This window comes from Perognathus longimembris, chromosome 6 (genome assembly GCF_023159225.1).
Source record: "Perognathus longimembris pacificus isolate PPM17 chromosome 6, ASM2315922v1, whole genome shotgun sequence".
NCBI lineage: Eukaryota > Metazoa > Chordata > Mammalia > Rodentia > Heteromyidae > Perognathus > Perognathus longimembris.
In genome coordinates this window covers 75407196-75425753 of record NC_063166.1, presented here as the reverse complement: position 1 = coordinate 75425753, position 18558 = coordinate 75407196, and the positions used below count along the sequence as shown (strand labels likewise).

Genomic DNA, 18558 nt, shown 5'->3' with positions numbered 1-18558 from the left:
CCCCAGTACCAGCACAAACATATACATAAACAAAAACTTTTTATTGCTGGGTGCCAGTGGCTCATGTCTGTAATCCTAGCTACTCAAGAGACTGAGATGTAAGGACTGTGTTTTGAAGACAGCCCAGACAGAAAAGTCTGTGAGACTCTTATCTCCAATAAACTATTCTGAAAAGGCTGGAAGTGGCATTGTAGCTCAAGTGGTAGAGTGCTGGCCTTGAGCACAAAGCAGCTCAGGGACAGCACCCAGGCCCTGAGTCCAAGCCCAGGACCAGCAAAAACAACAAAAAAAACCTTGTTATTTATATTTTGTTTCCTAAAAAATCTAATCCTATCACTTTTTTGTTGCTCTTTGACTGATTTTGCAGGTACTAGGGTTTGAATTCAGTGCCTTAAGCTGGGCTTTCTTGCTCATGGCTAGCACTCTACCAGGTGAGCCGCACTCCAGTCCAGCAATTTGCTGGTTAACTGGAAACAGAATCTCAGAATTTTCTGCCTGAGTTGGTTCAAACTTTGATCCTCTAAATCTCAGCCTCCTAAATGGCTAAAATAACAGATGGGAGTCACCCACACTCAGACTAGAAGTGAGTATTCTTTTTTTTTTTTCTTCTTCTTCTTTTCTAGAAGTGAATATTCTTTCAGAGGCTCTGCCACTTTCAGTTTGGCTTCCCCCAGAGGTGGCTCCTGGTATGTTCCCATACACTACTGTGCACTTCCACCTGTCACCTGTCAACTGCATCCTGTGGATGGAAACCCTCTCTCTGTGTTCCCTGACAGTTCCTTCCAGCCTCCTTGACACAGAATGCCACATTTCTTCCTAAGGTATAGCCCAACATGATGATATAATATCAAGTTCTTCAGAAATTCATCAGAAGGAGAAAATGTGGGAGGAGACCACAGCCTGCAGATGCTGATATTCGATGCACAGCTGGCAGACAATGCGGCAAGCAATCTAAGGAAGGTATCTATTCTTTTATCTTTTTCCTTAGGAACAGTGGGGAAAACACACTGAGTTTAAACTTTGTATTATTCTTTTAAATGGCCCAGGAAGTTTTACAGTATTTCACAAAGCTTGAGAGTTTTGTAGGTCTTTGACAAGAGACAAATCCTGGAGTCAGAAAAAAAAGACTTCAATGACAGACTTTTGTAAATTGTAAAAGTACAGGTTCAATCATAGATTTAATTTTAAAAAATGGAATGTCTCTTCCATAAGGATTTTCTGTTATAAACCTTACCATATAGCTGCTGCAGAAGAGGCACAGATTTCCACAGTTTATAGAGGAAAGAGGATATACATCCTTTGGTAAGGAGTTGAGGAACAATTCAAAAATACAAAGAAGAATCAGGAGGCAGAAATGCTCCAACAGGCACCGTCCTCAGAAATTGTTAGGAAATCCGATTTCACTTGTATCAATATCATGTTCCTGGATGGGAGAATAAACATAGAATTTTAGTTTAATCAGTATAGGTCTTTTTTTTTTTTGCCAGTCCTGGGGCTTGGACTCAGGCTTGGCTCAGTGCCCTGAGCACTGTTCCTGGACTCTTTTTTTGCTCAAGGTTAGCACTCTACCACTTGAGCCACAGCACCACTTCTGGCCATCTTCTATATATGTGGTGCTGAGGAATCAAACCCAGGGATGCATGTATACAAGGCAAGCACTCTTGTCACTAGGCCATATTCCCAGCCCTATAGATCTTGAAATATGAATTCCTAGTGTTTCGGATGTTAATGAGGGATTTGGAACCATTACTTAGTGGTACACAAGCTTTTTTTAGCTTTAAGGCTGAGTTCTACCTGAGGATCAACTTTTTACAACCAGGACAGGTCTTCTGACCAATAGCCATACCCACCATGATGAGTACTAGCAGAGACAGTTGGAGACACACTGCTAGACTCCTTACCAGCCTTATGTATGCTGCACAGCTCTTCTGACTGGGACATTACTTCTTATTTTCAGCTATCTGTGGCTAAATCCCTCAGTGACTTCAAGTCTGCTCCAAAATCAATGGTGCTATAAGCCAGCCTCGATCACTCTCTTTTATACCACCAGTCACTACTGTCAACTTAGTATCGTATAATATTTACCATCTTCTAGCATTCTAGGTGACTAATTTATATATTCTATTATTGTTTATTGTCTGGAGCCTACAGCTCCATAAGCATAGGGACTATGTCTTGTACACATACTTGATACTTAATAAGTACATACAGAACTAATGAATGTCATAAAACACAGCTTATACACAATACTGCCGTCTGAGTGGCCCCATTTCAATGAGCCTCCTGCACTCTATACCTGGTTCAGTTTCTTGAACTCCACCACCTGGAAGAAGATGTGTTCAAGGATATGTTTGGCATCCTGTTGATCCTTTGGTAGTTTGCTGGTTACTCCAAGAATGTCACCGCACTTCCTGACATAGAACTCCAGGTCTTCTTCAGTACCTAAACACAGTAAATAAAGTTAAGATTAACCCTTAACTTCTGCCCTCAAAGTACACACAGTGTGTTTTAGTAGGTATTCCCTGTTAATAAGTTCCTGCATCTCTCAAGATTAGTCACCTCTTCCTAGAATAATGTGACCACAGGACTACAAACTGACAAGTTCTAGGTCTTTCCTTCTTCTCCCTCCTTTCTTTCTTCTTGGTGATCCCTGGGTTTGAAGTCAGGGCCTCACATTTGCTCAGCTTGCTTGCTTTCAGCTGGCACTCCTCCACCTCAGTCATATTTCTAGCTCTGCTTTTTCTTGTTTGTTTTGTACATGGAATCTCATGGACTTTTCTGCCTGGGCACACTACAAACTTTAGGGCCTCCAGGCCTCAGCCTCCAGAGTAGCTAGGATCACAGGAATGAGCCATCAACACCCAGCTCCCAGACTCATTTTTCTAATCTAACTATTCCCATGACCAATAATCTAGATTTGCTAGGTGGAAGCCAAGGTCACTCAACAGGTCAGAACTAAAGGCCTACAGATCAAAACAGATACCTTTGGCTTTTTGCATAGTATCGTGTTCTAAAATCACACAGCTAAGTAACTGTCCTCATGAAAAGTAATGACTATCATTTGCACACAATGAATAAAAAATTTAACTTTAAACAACTGTTTACCCTTTGTTTTAAGCTTTGTCTTATAGCCTATCTCAGAGATTGTGATTAAATAAAACTCAGAAAAGAAAAGAAATTTCTCCAACTCACATTTATTGGTGATCTGAGCTAGCCGTGCCTTCTCAGAGGAAAAGGTTTCATCTAAGTCAAACAGTTCCAGAGGAGGGGGTGGCAGCTCCCTGAAGCTAGGAGGGAAAACCTAAAAGGAAATGCAGTCTTTTATAAAAGATGTTTTCAAAGCCAAAACTAACAGTAAATGAAGAAACATAAGGGAAAACTCAAGCCTTCCTCTGTGATGAACCATCCAAATTCCCATTGCCTCCTCCATCTATCCCCTATTAGGTGTGTAGCAAACTAGACTATCAGGCCACTGTAAGCAACCAAAGGGTACCAGCTCCAATTAACCAGGCCAGCACAGTGATGGCAATTAATTGACGAACAATGCAAAGCTTGGGTTTGTTCTGAACATTTGACTATAAGCCTTGTTTCTCATTTAATCATAGAGGGGGGATGTTGTTTGTTTTTTCATTTTTGAGACAAGGTCTCACCATGTAGCCAACACTGGCTTCACACTTGGGTTCCTCCTGCCTTGGCATGAGCAGTGCTGGGATTATATAATGTGCACCTTGACACCCAGCTCAATCGTGAGTTCTTCAGGGACAGACATTATTTGGGAAAGCAGAACTTAAGAGTCAGAATGCACGGGTATGAACCAGAAGTGTACTGGTAAACATTTAATGATCAGCTCCAGGATTTGACATTTTCCATGATGCAAATGCTCCCACAGGGTTGGCTAGTTACAAGCTAGCAAGGTGAAGCCAGCCAGTTTACATCACTGCAAAATATACTGGGATAGGACATTATAGGATAGGTTTAGTTAATGCTAAATCGAAAAGTTTAAAAAAAAATTACCCGGGCTGGGGATATAGCCTAGTGGCAAGAGTGCCTGCCTCGGATACACGAGGCCCTAGGTTTGATTCCCCAGCACCACATATACAGAAAACGGCCAGAAGCGGCGCTGTGGCTCAAGTGGCAGAGTGCTAGCCTTGAGCGGGAAGAAGCCAGGGACAGTGCTCAGGCCCTGAGTCCAAGGCCCAGGACTGGCCCCCCCCCCCAAAAAAAAAATTACCCTACTTACCCCACGATAGCCCCCTCACCCCACCCCGCCATCTTTCCTCAGGCATTCTCACACACGCCCTCTAACCCCACAAGAGGAGAAAAGCTTAATAGCCAGGGAAGACCATGCCCTGGCTTTATCAGTTGGGACCCCCATATAGAAGTCTGTGCCACGTATTCACAGGTGTGGTGCCAATAGAGCACTGTGACTCCGTGAGGAGTGCCACCAACGAAGCATGGAAAGGCCTGCAGCGAGGGCCTACAGTGGGGCTCTGCAGCAAGACGCGCCATGCACACTTACCGCAGGCTGAAGGGCTGGCAGTGGCGTCTCAAACTGAGGCTGGATGAGCTGGAGCGGTTCGTGTTTCACATTTAGCTGCTCATGAGCCCTGTGTTCATAACAGAACAAAAAAAATAGGCATTAATGCAAGGCACTATGGCAAAGCATAGCCAACTGCTCCCTACATTGTTCTGCAACAGAGATGACGGGTTCAATGCTACTTAATAAAATATACAAAATGTGTTGTTCTATCTAATGTAATGATCCCCCTTTAGGCCTCAGTTCTACTAAGGGAGAACTTTCAAGTACCAGGCTTCTGGGTTTTATCTGATGGACAATGAGACCCCTGTAACTCATTGTTTCCTTGTTTGTTTCCATCATCAAGAGACAGGAATCCAATCTGAAGACTGCTCTGAGGGCTGGGGATATGGCCTAGTGGCAAGAGTGCTTGCCTCGTCTACATGAAGCCCTGGGTTCAATTCCCCAGCACCACATATATAGAAAATGGCCAGAAGCGGTGCTGTGGCTCAAGTGGCAGAGTGCTAGCCTTGAGCAAAAAGAAGCCACTGACAGTGCTCAGGCCCTGAGTCCAAGGCCCAGGACTGGCAAAAAAAAAAAAAAAGACTGCTCTGGCAAGTGAACAGATCTGTATTATGTGCACATCTGCGTGCTCACTGAGCAAATCCTACTACACTATCCACTAGGAAGCAGGCAGTTTTATACACTACAAATTTAGCGGCAGTAAACAGAGACCAAGGCAAGCCCCCATGAAGCTTACATTCCAGGGGAGGAGACACAGTAAACACAAAACCTAGTAATGTGCCTGACATCACTTAGTATTCAGAAGAAACACAAATCAGGAGGCAGGAAAGGGGCTGGGGTGCAGTTTGTCAGAAGGAGGAAGTCATGTGATGTCTTCAAAAGTATCCCAGGCAGAGGCATGAGAAAGGAGACTTGGTGCTGTCACAGAACAGCAGAGTGGCAGAGGGCTGTGGTGGAGGAAGAGTGGTAGGAGGAGGGACCTTATAGTTTAGTGCTAATCCTACCCTGTGATATAAGGCTATGGTGCCTTCTCCTTTGCTTCACTCCCTCTAAGTTATTTGTACATAATTTTTGCATTGTACATAATTTTGTAAGATGGCTGAACTCTGATCATGAAGCAAATAAAAATATGCTCATCCAAATTAAATTTGATACCTCTCTGTGGCCTTTCAAATGTAAGCTAAAAAAGCAAATGCCAACGGGCATTAAAAAGCTCAGGGGAGCTTCTGTGATTTCATGAAGGAGTGAAATCTGTGGCTGCAGAAAGGTGATCAGCTGAGAAGATTTCCACTGAGTGAAGACAAGTAACGTCACCCTAGCACCTACTACATGGTACTTAACCATGTATACTCAATACTCAAAACAAGCCTGCAACATGGATATGTCTTCAGGAAGAGGAAGCTGAGGTGTAGACACTTTAAGTAGGTTTATCCAGGTTCATATGGTTTATAAGGACCAGAAACAAGATGAGAGCTCAGATCTTACCAACCCCTGCCGACCAAAAACCTCCAAAAGCAATCTACCCAGTAAGCAAAAGTCACAGGGACAGTAGACTATGGTCCCCATCGTCTTCACAAAAAGAATTCTGTTGCAAAGCACTGGTCTTAGCCATCTAGCCATGAACTTGTGCTTTTCTGCTCCTGAGTTTTGTTCCATTAAGTCTTCCCTTTCTCCACTCAGCTCACCACTGTATAGCCAGAGTATACAGAATGAGCTGAGGAGTAAAGAAACTAGTCTTGAAGCCAAGCAAAGCCTAGTTCAGAAGGTTGATCTGTATCAAAATGGGGAAGAATTAATAGTAAAGCTAAACAAAAATCTGTGAATCTTAATTTCCACAACATTCTGGCCTATGCTCTGGTAATACCCTTTCACCACTTAGTTTCTTAACCCCGACCCAAGAGACCATGAACTCTGGGCACGGGGATTCCACACTCTTTGTCTTGACCTCATACCCCGTAGGCATCAATAAGCATGGGATGAATAAATGGGGTTATTTCAGAGAAACACCCCCCAGTTTATATAAGCCCTCAAAAATAACTAAGAAGCCAGGCACTAGTGGCTCACAAGCAAGAGGCTGAGATTTGAGGATCACAGTTCAAAGCCAGCCTGGGAAGTACATGAAATGCTTATCTCCAATTAATCACAGAAAAAGCCCGAGTGTGGCGCTGTGGCTGAAGTGGTTAAGTGCTAGTTTTAAGCAAAAAGGAGCTCAGGGATAGCGTCTAAGCCCAGAGTTCAAGCTCAAGGACCAGGAAAAAAAGAAAAAGAAAAAGAAAAGCACCTCAGCAAGGAGATACTTGCTTCCAAAAGCTGTTAGTAGCAAATAAAGATACCCAAGCATACCATATCAAGGAAGTGAGTAGTTCCTGCCCTCTGCAGTGGCTGAGCCTCCATCACATCCACTATTTGACTCTGCCAAAAGTACAAAAGTAGCAGCTTCCAGCGATCCTTCATGCAACAACTAGGACTGGTTCTTCTGGACAGGTCTGAACACACCAGAAAGGAATTGGGCCCAAAGAGTAGAGACTAGATAGACTGCAACTGGCTAATGGAATGGCCTCCTGATAAATCTATTACAAGGGAAGTCCCAAACTGAAGAGGAAGAGGATCACCAGAGCTCCACCGTTCCACCACCTCATCTGCACATGTCTCTTAACCTCTGTCTTTACCTCTTGGTTTCCTGATTCCAACTGATTACACAAACTGCTTATAAGAAACTGTGTTGGCTGGCTTATGAAAAACAGAGATTCAAGCGTGACCCTCTGCTGAGGGACTTTCTGAGTCTCGCACCCACAAATCTGGCCAGGTCCTCAGCCTTGTGCTCGACACTATCACAAGTGTGCATGGTGGAAGGCTTTTACTCACAGTGGACGTGCAGCAGAACACCCTCTCCCAATGCCTCTCCACTTAGCTCCTGAAATCCCACTTAGCCCTAAAGGCACACAATCCCCAGAGACACAGACCCTGGAGAAATGTGTGTTGAAGTAGTATGTGTGTGGCTACGAAAGCCTTTCTTTCAGAAGGACCTCAGTCAAATTAAACTCCCTCTCTCCATTGTGCTCCTGGTGCTGTTTTCTCCACCTTGGGGTTTATCTAATAAGCCTGCATGAGAGCTTTGTCTGTTTCCTCTATAAAACTGGAAATCTCAGGCAGTGCTGGTACTGTAGGTGCTCAGTGTTTGTTGGTTCTGGATGTTAAGTACAGAGTACGAAGACAAGTGTCTGTGGCTGCACCCTTGGCTTTTTTAGCTTATTTAGTTATATGTAGATAATGCTAAAATTTTATTTGCCTACCTTGTCACCCAGAGATCAAAAAACAAAAAGAACCAAAAAAAAAAAAAGAAAGAAAGAAAGAAAAAGCTAAAATAGGAGAGGCTTTGAAATCATCCAGGCCTGGCTATAAATCTTTCTCCTATTTTCCCTTCTTTAAACCTGTTTCTTCATGCTGGTATGAGGCTCAGAAAGTATTGAAGCAGAGACAATGCCACTGGACCACCAACTGTGGTTTACTGAGTGGGTTCTGGGATTTAGGACTCTATGCTAAAAACTAGAAATGTCCTGACCAAACAGAAAAGATCATTCCCCTAAATGCTAGAGGTGGAGCCTGGAACACACACAGGCTGCTAACTGCTGGCAGTTCCTCCACCACAGCCACACATCCCACACGTTTCTCTGTTGACCTCATCGCAAATCTGAGAACAGGTTTCCTGCCCCTAACTACTGCCCCCAGGCTCATGCTTTCAGACCAAACACAGAGCAGACTGTGGTGCAGCTCAGGGGGCTCTCAGTACTAACTTGATGACTTTGGGGAGGGAAGTGGTATTCAGCTGGTAAATGGACAGGTCGAAGAGCGTGGTGAAGTCCCGCGGGTTCTCGTCACCCTCCTGAAAACACACTCGGAGCCGCTCTGACAGGGTGGCTGTGTCGGGCAGCATCATGTAGTCAGAAATCTGAAAACCACAAGAGGGTTCCTTTTAGCTGAGCAGGAATGAAAGCTTATCTTCTAGTCTTTGCCTCTCTGGTCTCAATTTTTACTATTTATACATTCTTGCCAAGAGTGTTATCTGAATATCTGTTTATAATCACAGAAAGAGGAATAAACTGGATGAGATAAACTCCAAGGCCAGCTAAATCCAACTCTCCAATTACTCACACAGCCATTCCACAGCTGGAGACGCACACAACCCTATTGACTGGTCTTTTAATTTCACAAACTCTCATCTGTGAGTACTCATCAATCAATGCTACCTCCCTAGTCCCTCATGATCCCATTCTCTGAGGCATACTTGTCACTACAATCATCCCAAACAATTTGCTTTATGCAATTTCTATGGTTGACTTTATTTTCTATTTTAGTAAGAACACAGAGACAAACATAAAGTCCAGCCAGGTGCCAGTGATTCATGTCTATAACCCTAGCTATTCAGGAGGCTGAGATCCAAGAATCAAGGTTTCAAAGCCAGTCTGGGCAAACAAATCTGAGACAATCTCCCTCCAACTAACAAGAAGCTAGAAGTGGGCTTGAGTGGTAGAGCACCAGAGGAGAGAAAAAAAGCCAAGTGACAGCATAAGGCCTGGAGTTCAAGCACAAGTACTAGCACATACATGCACATGCACACACACACAAAAGCAAGATGCTGGATAGTGTACATACACAGTATATTTATACAGTTTGTGTAAAAGGGGAGGAAGGAGAGTACACATACTTGCTCATGTAAGTATAAAATGTCTCTGGAAGCACATACAGGACACTGCTAAGACTGTTGTCACTGGAGGGTAACAAAGTAGCTGGGCTGAAAGATACAAGAAAGACTATTGACTCTGTATGCTTTCCAATCCTGCACTATGTGAATGTACTACTTATTCAAACTAAAGAAATGGATGCCGACAAGCTTACTTCTTACCGCCCTTTGAACTGCACTTAGCTATAGGGCCTTCTTGGGAAAAGTTGATAAACTGGTCCTCTGAAGCCTCCCAAAATGTGCTGTTTCCTGCATTTTCTACCTCTACTTGGGGGAAGATATGCCAGAGCACTATAGAAGTAACATAACAGCCCAAGACTGAAAAGCTCTCCTAGTTCTCAAACTATCCTTTCATGTTCTGTCATTATTTTTTCAAATAAAGTCTGATTTTTTGCCCTGGTGGGCCTAGATCACAATCTTGCTATTTATGCTCTGGATGGGATGACAAGCATATGCCACTGCACCAGCTTTTCATTGCTCCAGATGTGGTTTCTCACAAACTTTTTGCCTTGGCTGACACTGAACCATGATCTTCCATTTGCAACCTTCCAAGTAGCTAGGACAGTGAGCCATTGTGCAAGAATTCTCAAATGCTTTTTTCAACAAGAATCAAGGGAAGACTATATATCATAAATTTCCTGTAGCAGTTTCTAAGACTTCAGCCTCTAACTTGAAGGAGAAAGCAGTAACAGGGTTTAACTATGGCAGGATACACCTCACAACCCAACACAGAGACCAGCAGTCCAAAAGGTCCTGACACTGATTCTCCTATCGCTCTGCACAGAGATCTTCTTCCCACGGAATCTTGGTGCAGGAAGCTAAGGCCTTGTGTGTCCAGGAAAAAAAAAGCTAAGCATGCTCAAATTTTTATGTCAAACTTTTTTTTTGTTGCCCAGAAGCTGGCACTGAGTTTTTTTGTTTGGTTGGTTTTTGGTTTTTTGTTTTTTGTTTTTTTTTTTTTGGCCAGTCCTGGGCCTTGGACTCAGGGCCTGAGCACTGTCCCTGGCTTCTTCCCGCTCAAGGCTAGCACTCTGCCACTTGAGCCACAGCGCCGCTTCTGGCCGTTTTTCTGCATATGTGGTGCTGGGGAATCGAACCTAGGGCCTCGTGTATCCGAGGCAGGCACTCTTGCCACTAGGCTATATCCCCAGCCCCTGTTGTTGTTTTTTTTGCCAGTCCTGGGGCTTGAACTCAGGGCCTGAGCTTCTTTTTCCCTGACTTCTTTTTGCTCAAGGCTAGCACTCTGCCACTTGAGCCACAGCGCCACTTCTAGCCATTTTCTGTATATGTGGTGCTGGGGAATCGAACCCAGGGCCTCATGTATACGAGGCAAGCTCTCTCACCACTAGGCCATATCCCCAGCCCCTGGCTTTTTCTATATATGTGGTAATGAGGAATCCCAGGGCTTCATGTATACGAAGCAGGCACTCTACCACTAAGTCACATTCCCAGCCCACAATGAGATCTTTTGGTTAACTGGAGATAAGAGAGTCTCACGGACTTTCCTGCCTGGGATGGCTTTGAATGGGAATCCTCAATTCTTAGCCTCCTGAGTAGCTAGGATTATAGGCGTGAGCCTCCAACACCTGGAAATGTTAACTTTTGTAGGTAAACTCCCACAGCTCTTTATTGAACTCCGATTTTATTCTATTAAATACCATTTGAAAATGAGCTCTTACCTGGTTTGAAACCCATTCTGGTAAAACATGATTTAATCTGAAATAACCAGGGAATTCAGGTTTTCAGAACTTCACACTTTGCCATATAACTGGCTTATTTAGCATTTTACTTTCCAAAGCCTTATAATACAAAGTGTGTGTGTGTGTGTGTGTGTGTGTGTGTGTGTGTGTGTGTGTTTATTCATTTATTCTTGCTGGTAGCAGAGTTTGAATGGACAGCTTAGCTTTTGTTCACTTTGCTTGCTCAGCTGGTACTACACCATTTGAGCCACACCTTCAACCTAGCTTTTAGCAAGTCATCTTTAGAGGTGAATTTCCCTGAACCTTTCTGTGCAGGTTGGCTTCAACCTTTATCCTCCAGGTCTCAGATTCCTGTGTAACTAGAATTACAGGTATGGGACCCTGGTGCCTAGCTGTTTTTTATTCTTGGAATCAGGATCTCACTATGTAACCCAGGCTGGTCTTCAACTTGTAATTCTTTTGTCTTCCCTCTTTTAAGTGCTGTGAGATTACAGGTATACCATACTACCACACCCAGTTTAGACTAGAAAGCTCTATGTGGACCAAGCTGGCCTTGAGTTCTTGATCTTCCTGCCTCAGCCTTCCCCAAAATAGGTACTTTTTCACTAGTTCTTAAATCTGAAAGATTTAAGAAAATTTTTTTTCATCAATGAACAGTTTGAGAAAAAGACCTTAATACTATCATCTTCCCAGTTGTCTCAAGAATCCCTCCCTTCTGCAATAGTCTAATGTCAGGTGTGGTGAGCAGTGAACTACAGGGCAATAGAAATGGCACAAGCTCCAAAACCTGACCTAGGGGTTAACAATGGCATGGCCAGGTTTTGATTTATGTGGGGACCTTGCAGGTTCACTTACTTCAGTTTCCTCAGCTAGGAAATGGGACTGACAAACTTAGCAGGAGCAAGGTGGGAACACAGAACAGGCACATAGGCAACATATGTTCTCTTCATGCTGCTCTCTTGACTCACAACACTACCTTGGACTGTGGCCAGGGTCCTATGAGAACAGGAAAGTAAATTCCTGGCTGACATGTGCTCTTTTGAGAGGTTCAGCTGACTTTTGAGGAGGAAGCTAAACAAAATATTCATATGCTTAATGTTTCCACAGAAGACTCTAGCTCGAGTGGAGGCTCTCCTATTTCCTACCCCAAGGCAGACTTTAGGAAGCAGTACGGTAGGAAGCAGCCAGTAGATGGCATCTAAGACTGCCTTTCTCCATCTCCTCCATCTACACAGCAAGGAAATCCTTTTCCTGTCTTTTCAGAGTTTCAGAAACAGAAAAATTATATCATGAGCAGACTTCAACTCAAGGGACTGGGTTTGAGTCCTGACTTTTACTTGCTTGCTATTTGTAAACTTGTACAATTTTCATTTTCTCATCTGTGAAATAGGCATAAGACATCTACCTCTCACAACTTTGGAATTGAGTAGGATGACTTACAGACAAATGTATGATCTATAATGCCTGGCATATAAAAAACACAAAAGGTTAAAAAAGTCAGACTGGGGATGTTGCTCAGAGATGGGATGATTGCCCAGCATGCACAAGGCAGTGTGAACCCTGGCACTGCCAAACAAATGAATGAAAGATAGAGCCATAGCACTTGTTAGATTTTTAATTTACTGAGCAAATTTCTATCTCTGAAGTTAGGCCTTACAATCATCCTGTGAAGCAATGAGCACAGGTATTAGTGTTCCGGCTGCACAGATGAGGAAACTGGAGTAAAAAGATAGAAGGAACATGCTAAGGTACCAAGGCCAGTGGTGGTGCTAGACTAGAATGCAGGCTACCGATTCCTAATCCAGGGCTAGTTTTCTCACCTCCCCTTGTCAGAGAATTAGTATCATAGTGCCTTTAAAATTGTCTTTTTTTCCTCATTAATATATATATATATTTTTTTTTGGCCAGTCCTGGGCCTTGGACTCAGGGCCTAAGCACTGTCCCTGGCTTCTTCCCGCTCAAGGCTACCACTCTGCCACTTGAGCCACAGCGCCGCTTCTGGCCGTTTTCTGTATATGTGGTGCTGGGGAATCGAACCTAGGGCCTCGTGTATCCGAGGCAGGCACTCTTGCCACTAGGCCATATCCCCAGCCCCTCCTCATTAATATTTTAACTTTAACTAGTTGTACAAAGAGGTTTCAATTCAACATGTCAATTTATGAATATACCTTGATCAAAGCTACCCTTTTCATAACTCTCCTCTCTCTCAAAACTGTTGTTTGGGTTTAGTTTGGTTTTGGGTTTTGTTGTTGTCATTGTGGTTGTTGTTGTTTTGTAGGGCTTGAACTCAGGGCCTGGGCACTGTTCCTGGGCTCTTTTTCTCAAGGCTAGTGCTCTATAACTTTGAGCCATAGCTCCACTTCCAGTTTTTGAGAGGTAAAGTGGAAATATAAGTCTTTTCTGCCCAGGCTGGTTTCAAACCATGATCCTCAGATTTCAGGCTCCTGAGTAGCTAGGATTATAGGCATGAGCTACCCAACTTACTTCTAAAGGCAATAAAAGTAGTTTAAACCTAAAATTCTGAAGATTGATATTGCTTCACAAGAGAGCTATTTTTTGCTGGGTGTGATTGTGTACGTCTATAATCCCAGATCAATAAATTTTTCATTTATCATCATCTTTTTTTTGGTGTGTGTGCTGGTCCTAGGGCTTGAACTTAGAGCGTGGGTGTTATCCTTCAGCTTTTGTGCTCAAGGCTACTACTCTACCACAAGAAACATAATTCCACTTCCAGCTTTTCTTTTTTTTTTTTTTTTTTTTTTTTTTGGCCAGTCCTGGGCCTTGGACTCAGGGCCTGAGCACTGTCCCTGGCTTCCTTTTGCTCAAGGCTAGCACTCTGCCACTTGAGCCACAGCGCCGCTTCTGGCCGTTTTCTGTATATGTGGTGCTGGGGAATCGAACCTAGGGCCTTGTGTATCCGAGGCAGGCACTCTTGCCACTAGGCTATATCCCCAGCCCCCAGCTTTTCTTTTTGACAGCTCATTGGAGATAAGAGTACCTAGGACTTTCCTACCTAGACTGGCTATGATCTCCGCCTCCTGAATAGCTAGGATTACAAACCTGGACACTGTCCATGAGCTTTTTGTGCTCAAAGCTAGCATTCTACCACTTAAGCTACAGCTCTGCTTCTAACTTTTCTTTTTGTGCTTAGTCAGAGATAAGAGTCTCATGGACTTTCTTGCCAGAGATACCTTCAACTCATGATGCTAAGATCTCAGCCTCCTGAGTAGATAGGATTACAGGCATGAGCAACTACACCCAGATTTATTGTATACCTTTGTTTTTTGGCAGTCAGTTGTGGGGCTTGAACTCTGGGCCTGAACACTGTCCCTGAGCTCTTCAGCCCAAGGCTAGCGCTCTACCACTTGAGCCACAACACCACTTCTAGTGTCAATTGGAGATAAGAGTCTCACAGACTTCCTTGCCCAGGCTGGCTTTGAACCACAATCCTCAGATCTCAGCCTCCTGAGTAGCTAGGGTTATAGGTGTGAGCCACTGTGCCAGCTTATTATTTACTTCTTAATTTTATTTTTTTCAGTGCTGGGGACTGACCCTGAATGTCATGAATACTGGGCAATCACCTTACCACTAAGATATACCCTCAACCCAGACAATATGTTTTAAATTCCAAATTTATATACATACATATATATATACACACATGAACCTACTCCCAATTAATCATGTCTATGATTAATTGTACAGTTTGTTGGCTTATTCTTTTCTACAACATGACCTTCCTCTCCCCCAAAATCTTCATTTGTCTCCATATGTCTTACAGATAAGGTAAGACAGACTGTTAGAAGCTGTTAGAAATGATGCTGAGAAGCTGGGCCTGTTTTTCATGTGAGTTTCCTAATGATGCATAAGCTCCTACCTCTGGGTCCTCAGCATCAATCTGGTTTAGGAGGATGTCTCCTGTTGTGAGCCACTGGAAAACAACATCCTGGATTAAAAAAAATAAAACGCAGAATTAAGACATCTGGCTAGGGCTGGGGATATGGCCTAGTGGCAAGAGGGCTTGCCTCATATACATGAGGCCCTGGGTTCGATTCCTCAGCACCACATATACAGAAAATGGCCAGAAGTGGCACTGTGGCTCAAGTGGCAGAGTGCTAGCCTTGAGCAAAAAAGAAGCCAGGGACAGTGCTCAGGCCCTGAGTTCACGGCCTAGGACTGGCCAAAAAAAAAAAAAAAAAAGACATCTGGCTATTTGAGAAAACCAATTAAAATTAACTGAGACGACACATATCCCATGTAATACAGACAGTCTGAACATACAAACATGACTTTTAAAATAGAATGTCTAGATCTAGGAATGTGGCTTAGTGGTAGACTGCTTGTCTAGCATGCAGGAAGCCCTGGGTTTGATTCCTCAGTATCACATACACACAAAAGCTGGAAGTGGCGCTGTGGCTCAAGTGGTAGAGTGCTAGCGTAGAGCAAAAAACTCAGGGACAGCACCCAGGCCCATAGTTCAAGCCCCAGGACATTAAAAAAAAAAAAAAAAAAAAAAAGAATGTTAGATCTCCAAGAGTTATCTAGAAGTATTAGAGCTTCACATAGATTCCTTAGGAATAAGACTTAACCTCCCAGTATAACTATAAGGCTAAGGAATTCATTTCATTAATGAAAAGCCTCACTGGGCATGTCTTCTAGCAAATAAGTTGCCAAATCCCACTCTACACAAGTCAGAAGCACTGTGAGACATTCACTTCCTCACGAGAGAACTGCAATGAATCGTCCTACAAACAGCCTTTCATGACTGCCACTCATGTTGTCAACCCTCCTCTCCACTCACCCTTCACAATCTTAACTCAGCTCTGATGTTGTCTTGCTTGGCTGAAGCGCCCAGCCTCCTAACTGGCTTTGGGGGTGCCTCCTCCTCTCTACTTTCCCCATAGTTGTCCCAAAAATCTGATTATGTTCAAGACTGCTTCCAACCCTCCAAGGGCTCCCTGTGACTTTCAGCATGAAGTTAAAGTTCCTTGTTAGCTTCTCATCACTTCTCCAATGTCAGCTTCTGCCCCCAACTCATCATGCTTAGAAAGTTCTTTCTGGACCAGTACCAGTGACTCATGACTGTATCCTAGCTACTCAAGAGGGCTAAAATCTGGAAGAATACAGTTTGAGGCCAGCCCAGACAGAAAAGTTCTCAACTTCATCTCCAAAATAACAAGCAAAAAGCAGGGCTGGAGGTGTGGCTCAAGTGACAGAGCACTAGCCTAGCAAGCATAAGGCCCAGAGTTCAAACCCCAGTATTGCCCCTCCACAACCCTCCAAAAGAAACACCATTCTGGATTTACTAATCTTCCTGTCTCTCACATACTACAAACTTTCCCAGGGGCTATACTTGATTCAATTTTGTATTCTTTTTTTTTGTTTGTTTGTTTTGTTTTTTGGCCAGTCCTGGGCCTTCAACTCAGGGCCTGAGCACTGTCCCTGCCTTCCTTTTGCTCAAGGCTAGCACTCTGCCACTTGAGCCACAGTGCCACTTCTGGCCGTTTTCTGTATATGTGGTGCTGGGGAATCGAACCCAGGGCCTCATGTATACGAGGCAAGCTCTCTTGCCACTAGGCCATATCCCCAGCCCCAATTTTGTATTCTTAATGGGTTCTAAGGAGTGGGTTTTAAATAAATAAATACACTTATCAATATTTTTCTTTTCTTCTTTTTTTTTTTTTGCCAGTCCTGGGGCTTGGACTCAGGGCTTGAGCACTGTCCCTGGCTTCTTTTTGCTCAAGGCTAGCACTCTACCCCTTGAGCCACAGCGCCACTTCTGGACATTTTCTATATATGTGGTGCTGAGGAATCGAACCCAGGGCTTCATGTATACAAGGCAAGCACTCTTGCCTCTAGGCTATATTCCCAGCCCTCAGTATTTTTAAACGACATGAAAATCATACACAGTATATATTAATTTGAAAAAATATAAAAGCTTACCATGATTTTGCTGTTTTCTTCTTTATCCAAATATTGGTCACTGAACATGTGACAGGAGCCAAGAACTGCCAATTTCCCACCTTGGTTCTATTGAGGACAAAGCAATGTCAGATATTCAGATCCCAATCATAATGCACGCATCCTGTCCCCAGGCAGTTATTGCTGGCACCATGTCAGCAACTCTCTTACATAGTAGGTAAGTGCAAATTCACACTGCGATTTTAGCAGCCAAGGAATATCTAACCATGAAAACACACATTAGCCTGCCTGCCTTTCACTGTAGACACTTCTGTGTTCCTCTATCTCACTTTAACAAAGATACAATTAAGTAGACTCTACAGCTTTCTCCCCTTGTTATTATTTGTATATGATATATGCATATATATCATATGCACATATATACCCATATATATATGTAGTCATAATTTTAAAGGAAGAAAAAGAAAAATCCACAACATTCTGTGTGGAATTAAAACATTTATGAGTATACAAAAAATGTTTCAGATCCAAAGTGATGGGCTGGGAATGTGGCTTAGTGGTTTGCCTAGTATGCATGAAGCCTTGGGTTCCATTCTTCAGTATCACATAAACAGAAAAAGCCAGAGCACTAGCCTTGAGTATAAAGAAGCTCAGGAACAGTACCCAGACCCTGAGTTCAAGCCCCAAGACTGGCAAAAAAAAAGATTCAAAGTGAAAACTAAGCTACATATAAAAGAAGTGCTAATGATTTAATTAAAAAATCTCAATATTAGTCAAATCTAACTAAAATGAAGTATTGTGCCTATCAGACTAGCGAAAATGAAAAAAATGCCTATAAAATATGTTGGTCAGGTTTCAGTAAAATGGGTCCTTTTACACAAGTTTATTTAAGCTATCTATATATAACAGGGCTGGGAATATGGCCTAGTGGCAAGAGTACTCTCCTCATATACATGAAGCCCTGGGTTAGATTCCTTAGCCCCACAAATATAGAAAAAGCCAGAAGTAAAGTAGTGCTGTGGCTCAAGTGGCAGAGTGCTAGCTTTGAGCAAAAAGAAACCAGGGACTGTGCTTAGGCCCTGAGTTTAAAGCCCAGGACTGGCAAAAAAATAACAAGTAAAAATAAAATAAATAAATAAATAAAACAAAGCAGCCTGAAATAATGTTCCTTTTTTTTAAAAAAGACACATTTTTATAGTCACACTGACAAATAATTAGAAATAAATCCAAGTTTGGGGACTTAGAATAGTTAAGGGTGAGCGAGGCTTAGGACTTGACTCCACCAGCTACTGTTCAGCTGTTTTTCTATGAGTGAAATGCAGAATCCTTACACACACCTTCAGTGGCCAGGTGAGTGGTTCACTTCTGTATCCCAGCTACTTGGGAGGTGGAGAGTGGAAGGACCATGGACTCAAGGCTACCCTAGGTAAAAATGTTAACAAGATTCTACCTCCACCTATAAAACTAAGTGTGGTGGTACATGCCCATCACCCCAGCTACCATGGAGGCATAAATAGGAGGATAGCAGTCCAGGCCAGCCCAAAGAAAAACTTGAGGGGAAAAAAAACAACAAAGAAATAAAAAGGGGCTGGAAGAGAAGTGCCAGTGGCAGAGCACTTCCTAGTAACCACAAGGTCCTGAATTCAAGCCACAGT

The 18558-nt window shown here is 43.2% G+C and overlaps 1 protein-coding gene across 1 annotated transcript in view; it reads right to left on the bottom strand.

The window, feature by feature from the left end:
- Positions 1-1159: 1159 nt before the first annotated feature.
- The window catches only part of Ift52 (intraflagellar transport 52), a 29093-nt gene continuing 11694 nt past the window's right edge, over positions 1160-18558 (bottom strand). The window contains exons 8-14 of the mRNA XM_048349449.1: positions 16925-17011; positions 14859-14927; positions 8335-8489; positions 4520-4607; positions 3193-3301; positions 2297-2442; positions 1160-1423 (exon numbers count right to left, since the gene is read on the bottom strand). Coding sequence (XP_048205406.1) covers positions 1376-1423; positions 2297-2442; positions 3193-3301; positions 4520-4607; positions 8335-8489; positions 14859-14927; positions 16925-17011 — 702 coding nt within the window. The 3' untranslated portion in view covers positions 1160-1375. The remainder of the gene's footprint in view (positions 1424-2296; positions 2443-3192; positions 3302-4519; positions 4608-8334; positions 8490-14858; positions 14928-16924; positions 17012-18558) is intronic.